The following is a 9,412-nucleotide window of genomic DNA, read 5'->3' on the forward strand; positions in this document are numbered from 1 at the left end:
GTTGTTGTCCAAGAGCTATTTATTGTCCAGATTTTGACCTTGCATGTTTTAAGACCAGTTACTTTATGGCTTGTTTGTGTGTAAAACTACCTTCTCGTGCACCGTAAAGTTAATGTTGGGAATCTGAAAACGGTCTGACATGACATTTATCCCTGTTGGCTGGCTTCCAAGGATTGTTACTGTGTCTGTGTCAAAGTGTGTCTACCCTCCTTTCCCCAGCCAGTCACACTGAAACTATCTTTCTGGCCTGTGACGTTCCGTGTTTTGACGCAATTCAAATGAACGATTTACAAAAAGTTGACCTTGCTGCTGCCTTCAAGCACTAGTGCAGGAGGTCTCATCACAAACACGGAGCAAAACTAAGGCCACACTGTCCTTCCTTATCTTTTCAGGGTGAGCTCGGAGCGCAGGAAGGAGAAGTCCAGGGATGCAGCGCGATCTCGCAGGGGAAAGGAGTCTGAGGTGTTCTATGAATTAGCACACCAGCTCCCTCTGCCACACAATGTCACCTCCCACCTGGACAAAGCCTCCATCATGAGGCTGACCATCAGCTACCTGCGCATGAGGAAGCTGCTGAGCTCTGGTCAGTATGCTCACTGGAATATTTACATGTGCAAAATAATTACACCGCGTGCAAAAGAGAATCAAAACATTGCCACAAGAGCATATTGGAAACAAATATTGTAAACGCTGAGTTGATGAACAGAGGGAAAAACCTGCAATCTGCAATGTCACTGGGGCAGAATCCTCAAAGAGTGCATATTAGTACTAATATGTACCTTTTAGACACTGTATGTACAAGTGCTGCATGATTAGCTGAAATTGCAATATGGCTTATTATGACTATCAAATTGCAAAAGCCGTGATTTAATTAAATAAATGTTCATTTACACTCAAGCAGCTCATAATCTACTGTTCTCTTCTCTGCATCTGCTCTGACTTTAGGATGTTTATAACATGCATTTGAGAACACATTTTCCTGAAATTGCAATGGGAAGCACTTATAAACCTGTCATTGTCAACAAAAGTAAATCTTTCTTTCCCTATATTTATAACATGTACTATTAGTATTTTGGTACTAATAAGGACCTTATCTTCTCTTCAGGGGTGCATAATAATACTAGTATTTATTTTTTAGGGACTAAAATGTAGTTACAAACTGTTTTAACTCTCCAGATACTATATTTTCTGACAGTGTAAAAAAGAGGCTTAATGTGCTGCTATGACCATACGCTTATTAGATTGCTAAATGATGTGGTTTGGCTTTGCAGATGAAGAAGAGAAGGAGAATGAGGAGGAGAGTCAGCTGAACAGCTTTTATCTGAAGGCCTTGGAGGGTTTCCTCATGGTCCTGTCTGAAGATGGAGACATGGTTTATCTCTCTGAGAATGTCACCAAAAGCATGGGCCTCACACAGGTATGTTTATTTTGTTTTTTTGCTGTTAAGATTTAAGGCTTAAGTTGTGGCTAACTCTCTCTGCCATCTTTTCTTTCAGTTTGATCTGACTGGTCACAGCATCTTTGAATTTTCACACCCATGTGACCATGAGGAGCTACGAGAGATGCTGGTCCATAAGACCGGTAAGTCACATGTGCTACACTGCAACATTTTTCCTGCAAAAATATACACCAGCCATACATGATAAATGCATTAACAGCATTATTTTTTTTGTCAATGTGTAGGATCCAAAAAGACCAAGGAACAAAATACTGAGCGCAGCTTCTTCCTGCGTATGAAGTGCACGCTCACTAGCAGAGGGCGGACTGTCAATATCAAGTCTGCTACATGGAAGGTAAGAGATGCTGTATGAATGCTAACAAAGTTTCCTCGGACTGTCACTAATTTGTTGGTATCCACAGCCTATACATAATTACCCCCTAGCATTGCCTTTTCCTGATATATTTTTGTTCCCTGATTTGCTGATATATAATGGTTCATTAATTTTGATGACATTAGAATCATACAGGAAATATAACAAGGAAGAAGGAAAGAAAAAGTGGCTTGAACCTTATTGTGCACAGAGCATCCTTATAGTACTTATGACACATCTGTTATAAAAAGACTTTAAACTGAAGTTTCCCCCTTCTCTCTTCTGATGCAGGTTCTTCACTGCGCTGGTCACGTCCGTGTGCAGGAGCGCAGCGAGGATTCAGGAGACTCTGGCTTTAAAGAGCCTCCTCTGACCTACCTTGTGCTCATCTGTGAGCCCATTCCTCATCCCTCGAACATTGAGGTGCCTCTGGACAGCAAGACCTTTCTTAGCCGCCACACTCTGGACATGAAGTTCTCGTACTGTGATGAAAGGTTAGCAGGAAGATTTGATGGCCTCATATTCACCTTATCTTGCAAAGTGCAAGAAAGCTATTTCCTGTCATGTGCAAGACTTCCGATTTATTAACCGCTATAGGAAGACAACTAGAAGATTAAAAACCAAGTGCAGCAAATGCTAAAATGATACGTGCTACAAACCAGTGTGTTTATGATTATAATAATTAATTAAAAGAACTAAATATACAAGTTTGCAATGTAAGGCAGCATAACGAGACTTTAAATTAAAAAATAACTGAAAAATAAAAATAACTAAAGCAAATGAAATCAGAAGCCTTGCACATTAAAATAATGTGCTCTTATGTTAAGAATAGCACGGATACATCCAACAGAAAAAACTATTTCCCTCGGATTATCTAGATAGATTGGTGCACAGCTCCTTTTCTTTGTTTTGTTGAAGAGTAAATGGTTTGCCCCACTTTATGTCACCATTTCTTTCTTTTTTTCTTTTCTTTTTATATGTAATTGCCTTTGTCTTGATGGTATCTATCCCTAGCAGTGAAAACTATGTGGGCTTACCAGTTGTTGACATCTTTGAATAAAAGCAATGCTGCAGAACTAGGCTAGTAGGCCAAAGTACAAAAGCTTGTGTTGTGAACGTTTACAAATGTTATTAACTCCACCTAGTGGCAGAAGCCGGTAATATATATATTTTTCACTGTCGTGTTTTATGTGTATGTAGTATGTACATACTATAATAACTAGTTACTATCCCTAAACTCATCTATGAACTGAAGGGAAAAAAAATAACTAAAAAAGATAACCGAAATAAACATATTTGAAAGCTATATGTAGTAATATTTATTATTAAATTAATTTCTTTATTTTAATAATAACAGGATAAAAAACTAATTAAAACAAATTAAAATGGCAAAAGCAGACAACAGAATTAGTAAAACTTTAAACTAAAATTACATTTTAAACTGAAAATAGTTTAGTATATGAATAATACAGCATATTTTTGTGTTCGAAACACTGTTTTTGAGCAAAATCATTACAGCTGTAGATTAGACATGTATGTGAATTACACAGTTTCTTTTGCACGTAATATTACATTACTCACATGTGAACTCAATGTAAAGGCTAGCTGCTATAAATTCTTTGGCCACAAACAGTGAATACACAGGATTCAGCATTCTTGTTCACATTAGGATCAAATGCATGGTGTTGCGTGAACAAAAAATGGGTTAAGGAACAAAGAAGACTGAGACCCCTCTGTATTAGACTTCTCACATCCAGATCACGTTGAAGTGGCAGTTGTTTCAGCATGTAGCTATAATTGCATACCAAATCCTCTCACTCTTTCCCAAAGGATCACAGAGCTGATGGGATATGAGCCAGATGATCTCCTGAACAGATCTGTGTACGAATACTATCATGCCCTGGATTCAGATCACCTCACCAAGACACATCACAACTGTGAGTACCCGGACAGAATGCATACCTGATCATGATAGAGGTTTCACTTTAACGTGCAAAACTGTTACAAAAGATGTCTTGTGGAAAACCTCTTATTGGAGAATGTCATTTTTCCCCAGTGTTCGCCAAGGGCCAGGCCACCACAGGCCAGTACCGCATGCTGGCTAAGAAAGGTGGTTTTGTGTGGGTGGAGACTCAGGCCACTGTTATCTACAACCCCAAGAATTCTCAGCCGCAGTGCATTGTGTGCGTCAACTTCGTTCTCAGGTACATATTCGGTTTTGTCACATATTTAGTGGAACAGTGGTTTTATATGAGCAAAATATCGTGAAAAGATCTTTGCTGTATTTCGTGTGTATACAAATGTGTCTGATCATAATCCATCTTGAACGTTCTGTCCCGTCCAGTGGCATTGTGGAGGGGGATGTTGTCCTGTCCTTGCAGCAGACTGTGACAGAACCTGAGGCTGAGGAGAAAGAGAACAAGGAGATAGAAGATGAGGCCTCTGAGGTGGACATACTCAAACTCTTCAAGCCAGAAAGCCTCAAGTGTCCCATAAAGAGCTCTGAACTTTATGAGAAGCTGAAAGGGAAGCCTGAAGCTCTTACTGTGTTGGCGCCTGCTGCAGGAGACTCCATCATCACTCTGGACTTCAACAACTCGGGTGCGTCCTGAAAGATGGTTATGTGTTCAAATGGAACATATTAAGCTTTGCTCACTTTGATTTGCAGCAAATGTAAGGCAGATGTTTTCAATGAGAGCTGGCATGAGCAAAGAGCATATATTCTCCTTCTCATTATTCTCATCTTGTTTAATCATAGATGATATCCCTGCAACTTGTATGAACGCTTTCCCTCCACAGTGTTCATTTTTAGTGGCAAAAAAGTGTAATTGTCCAAATAAAGTGACATTTTTAACAGCAGCGCAGTTCAATAGCTGTGGCTCGTTGTGCAGCCCACCAGTATTGTAAGGCAACCAGAAGTTGAAGAAGAACGTCTACTAGCAACTGACAGCTCATACACTTCTGTTGAAAAGTTTGGGGTTGGTAAGATTTTTGTAATGTTTATCCAAAAAAAAAAGTATATTATGCTCACCAAGGCTGCATTTATTTATTGAAAACATAATAATGTATGTAAAACAAATTCTTATTTTAATGTATTTAAAAATGTAATTTATTCCTGTGATAGCAAAGCTGAATTTTCAGCAGCTGTTAATCCAGTCTTCAGTGTCACATGATCCTTCAGAAACTATTTTCATTAGGATTCTGTGAATAGTAAGTTGAGACAAACAGCATTTATTTGAAATGGTAAACTTTAGTAACAATGTAAAATAATTAAATCTCACTTTTAATCATTTGAATGCATCCTTGCTGAATAAAAGTGTTAAAATTGTTCTCACCCACCCCCGAAAAATAAATTCTTACTGGCCCCAAAACTTTTGAATGTACCTTGATATAATGCAATTCCTCTGCAACTTTGTAACCTTTTAATGACTGAAAACATATTTACTAATCCTCTGAGACTGTTATATGAGAAATATGGATTCATAATCTTAGTTTCTGAACTAAATATGCACATAATTCCTTGGTGTGCTTCCAATAATCATTTATCAATAATTAAATTTCCTCCAGATTCTGACATGCAGCTGCTGAAGGAGGTGCCCCTCTACAATGATGTCATGCTGCCCTCCAGCAGCGAGAAGCTGCCCATCAGTCTGTCTCCTCTGACCCCCCTTGACTCCACCCCAGTCCTGACCAAACTAGAGACCGGAGCGGAGGACTTCCCTTTCTGCTCTGCTTCTGATCGTGGTCCAGACTCCACAAACTCATCTTCCACATCTGGACTGGGCTCCTCGGGGGTACGTACTCATTAAACGCTTGCTTTTTTAGCTTCTATATTTAGTCTTTAAAAGGATTGCTCCTTTTTAATGGTAAATGAGATCCTGTTTGTATTTTTAGCCCAACAGCCCCATGGAATACTGTTTCCAAGTAGACTCAGACATCAGTTCTGAATTCAAACTGGACCTGGTTGAGAAACTGTTTGCTATTGATACCGAGGCAAAGACCCCTTTTAGCTCCCAGGTAACCCTTTAACTGAAATATTTCCCTCTGTGGTCATTATTGCATTGCTTAAATTTCACAAGACTGTGATTTTCTAGGCCATGGAGGATCTCGACCTAGAGATGCTGGCTCCATACATCCCAATGGATGATGACTTCCAGCTGCATATCCCCTCTTCGCTGGATCCGCTCCCCTCTGGCCCTCACTCTGTGTCCGCCATGAGCTCCCTGTTCCAACCCTTACCCTCCCCTGCATCTCCAGCCTCTTCCTCCAGCAGCGTAATGAAGCAGGAGCCGTCATCCCAGGCCCCTTCACCCCTGCACCTGCTACAGGAGGTGTGCAGTGCCCCTGTGTCACCCTTCAGCGGCAGTCGCGATGTTTCCCCTGCTCGGTCTCCCACCCCACAGAACAGCAATCAGCTCAACAACAGGTAGAGCTCTCACTGGCATGACGTCCTGCTGGCATCATCTACAGTACAGTCAATCTCAGTCAGATCAATCCTTTAGCAGAGGGATCGGATAGCTGATCTGTATTAAACTGCAATTAGATTAAAACCAAGGTTCTACCATTAGCATAGAGCACGGATTCGGACTTCATTTATATGTCACTACTAGTAAATTAACTGATTTTGTATTTGTTGCTCCAATTTCACAGAGAGCTGTCACCAAAGATGCTAGCCATCCAGAATGCTCAACGTAAGAGGAAGTTGGAGGAAGTGACATCACTTTGTGAGGCTGTTGGACTGGTCAGTCTGAAAATAGATTAAGTAAAAATGAATAAACTGATGAAAACACACTTACAGAATAAACTCCTAAATCAAAGAAGGAAAAAGCTTATGTGAAACATTGTTAAATGATTCTTGAAAAAGAGTTTAACCACTCTCCAATTTCCTGCAGGGTGCTTTGCTTCAGAGTGTGGACAGTGTTGTCGAACCTGGAAAGAGGGCAAAGGTTTTAGAGGTTAAAGGATCGAGTGTGCTTGGAGGAAATAAAACCATTCTCATACTGCCCTCTGGTGAGTAACAAGACCATCAAACTCTGCCATGTAGTTTATGAATTTTTAAATGCAAGTGAAGTAACTTTATATTAAAATACTAGCAAAATTAGTATCAAAAGTGTAAAAAAAAATGTAGTGTATTCAGTTCGCAGGGAAATACTTTAGTACTTTTTACTTGACGGTAATGCAACTTGTAATTTTTTGAGTTCCATCTTAGCATGTAAATACAATGGTCAATTAATTAGCTCATCTCTTTTCCCTTCTGATTCTGCAGATGTGGCCAGTCGCCTGTTGTGCAGTTCTTTAGAGAGCAGCCATGGGCTGCCTCAGCTAACACGTTACGACTGCGAAGTCAACGCTCCCGTGCAGGACCGCCATCATCTCCTGCAGGGAGAGGAGCTCCTGCGTGCTCTGGACCAAGTCAACTGAGCTTTGCTGTGTTAAGCAATTCTGGACACTGCATCCCCATCTCTGCCCACTGCCCCCTGGATCCCTGAAATCAGCTTCCAGTTTTTCTCCTTTTATTCCAAGCCCTAATATCAAGCCCTCTATAAACCCCAGTGTATTAAAAATGTACTAGATGACCTGCACCTTTTATTTTTTTCACCAGTGATGTGGAGAGGAGCCCAGAGGGAGTCCATCCATCCCAGTGTGTAGAGGGCCTGGAGACAGAGGAGTGTAATATAACTTAACAGTGGCAGCAACCAGACAAGTGTTAAGAGCCTTAATGTTAAATGCACACTGATGCACAGATGCTTACACCTCGATCTCTCGCATTCCCTCTGGATTCCCTGTTTTCACCTAAAAAGAAAATCCCCGTGGTGTTTTATCCTCTTCCCCAAAGCGTGTGTATTGTAGCTACAGTCGCACAATCTATTTTCTTAAGATAAAATACCAGCAGTCCATGCAATATATGAAACCATTTTTATGAATATGTACTTTTAATGAAAGATTGAACAATTTATTTTCAAGAGTTTTGTTGTGTAGCGGTTATGTGAGTTGTGTGTGTGCACTCATAGCCTCAGTGGTTAAACGCTGTCGGATATTTATGAGTGTTGCTTTCATTGCGATGGTATTTGCTTACGTCACTAAGTTTTCTCTTGAACAGTACAGATGAATTGCAAAAGAGCCATTGAAAGTAATGATGGAGAATGTGCAAAAAAGGGAATTCAAAATCATGTTGTGGTGTTCTCATGATGGTTTTTGTCTCAAAGAGGTTGAAACAGATTTATAGTTTAATTATGCAATGGATTTTTATATTTTTCTGTTTAGTTCTGGACGTGGTAGATGCTTAATGTCTTTCATGTTTAATGAGCTGTTTTAGATCATACAAAAAGCTGATGTATCATTTATCCCAGTTTTACAGGTATTTATAATGGCATTAGAACATGAATGCTTAGTTTAGTAAGATAATATTTGTTTTCATTATGCTTTCAGATGAATTTTAGCCTGTTGACAATGACCTGCAAGTATTTTATGACCTTTTATCTTGTTTTTCAATAGGAAAGACATTTTATTTTATGTTATTGTAATCTTCATTTATCTCTGCAGTCTTCTCCTTTATTCTCTTAACACTAAATGTTTTGTTTATTGCATAATCAGTAAAAGACAATTGTGGACCAGAATTTTGTGATGTATGTTTCAATTGACGTGACACTTTTTACAATTATTATTATTCAGGACTACGTTAAATTACATTTGAAACAGAGTGACAAAACACTTCTATGATGGACTTTCAATATCTAAATTATTTTTGTGGAGATTAAAGTTCAAGTGTCTGCACATTGTATAGAAATGCTAAAATTCTCGGTGGGGAAGTTATTTGGAACATAGTTTGGTGTAATTTTTATTATTAATAATAATAAATAAATAAAAGCAGTGAAGCAGCCAAGTTTTAAAATATAAACTTTTTAAATTTTTTAAAATTTTATTATAAAATATTATTTAAAAAAATTAAATTGTGAAAAACACAGGACACAGGAGAGGTCTGTGGGGGTGACGTCTGAGGCTGAGACTAAGAAAACCCCTACAATAGTATTAACATTCATGGTTTAAATATCACGATATGATATCGTCAATCATTTTTTGCTGTTTAAAATGGTATAACCGTTTTTTCAAATATTCATGAAATCAACATGAATTTAGAGATTACATTTCAAAGACTGAACTTCATGTTTTTTGCAATCTGGTTTCTTTTACAGTTCATTTCAGTGAACAAGTTAAAAAAAATGTCACTGAAATGCATGAAACCTGGGTACCTTTTTCTGGGTCCCTTTACTTTTTCTGTTTTTCTGTTTTTGTAACAATACAGGTGATTAAATTACACTGAATCACTTTCCAGCATGTTTAATGACTGATACATTTTGGTCCTGGATAAGTTTCCTACATTGCAATTTTGCACCAGCCTTAAACCTAAAATAATTTTAATTCTTCATGTCCTGTTAAAGGGATACTCCACCCTAAAATGAAAATTTTGTCATTAATCACTACCCTTGTTCCCATGTCGTTCCAAACCCGTAAAAGCTCAGTTTGTCTTCGGAACACAATTTAAGATATTTTAGATGCAAACCTGGAGGCTTTAGACTTTCCCATAGACTGCCAAGTAAATA

At 38.7% G+C, this 9,412-nt stretch overlaps 1 protein-coding gene across 1 annotated transcript; it reads left to right on the forward strand.

The window, feature by feature from the left end:
• Window positions 1-367: 367 nt before the first annotated feature.
• On the forward strand, window positions 368-8,428 carry LOC113063374 (hypoxia-inducible factor 1-alpha-like). The gene is made up of 14 exons (XM_026233707.1): window positions 368-583; window positions 1,272-1,417; window positions 1,497-1,581; window positions 1,684-1,793; window positions 2,103-2,305; window positions 3,642-3,748; window positions 3,868-4,015; window positions 4,156-4,412; window positions 5,379-5,605; window positions 5,706-5,828; window positions 5,906-6,237; window positions 6,462-6,552; window positions 6,704-6,821; window positions 7,078-8,428. Exons 1-14 carry the CDS (start codon window positions 535-537, stop codon window positions 7,230-7,232), a joined length of 2,151 nt encoding a protein of 716 aa, XP_026089492.1. The 5' UTR covers window positions 368-534; the 3' UTR covers window positions 7,233-8,428.
• The last annotated feature ends 984 nt before the right edge of the window (window positions 8,429-9,412 follow it).

The sequence above is a fragment of the Carassius auratus genome, chromosome 45 (genome assembly GCF_003368295.1).
Source record: "Carassius auratus strain Wakin chromosome 45, ASM336829v1, whole genome shotgun sequence".
Taxonomy (NCBI): Eukaryota; Metazoa; Chordata; class Actinopteri; order Cypriniformes; family Cyprinidae; genus Carassius; species Carassius auratus.

Coding starts and splice junctions, on each gene's coding strand:
- LOC113063374 (XM_026233707.1), top strand. CDS start 535: ATGAGGCTGACCATCAGCTACCTGCGCATGAGGAAGCTGCTGAGCTCT. Junction 1,418..1,496: donor AAAGCATGGGCCTCACACAG/GTATGTTTATTT, acceptor CTTTTCTTTCAG/TTTGATCTGACTGGTCACAG. Junction 4,413..5,378: donor TCTGGACTTCAACAACTCGG/GTGCGTCCTGAA, acceptor AATTTCCTCCAG/ATTCTGACATGCAGCTGCTG.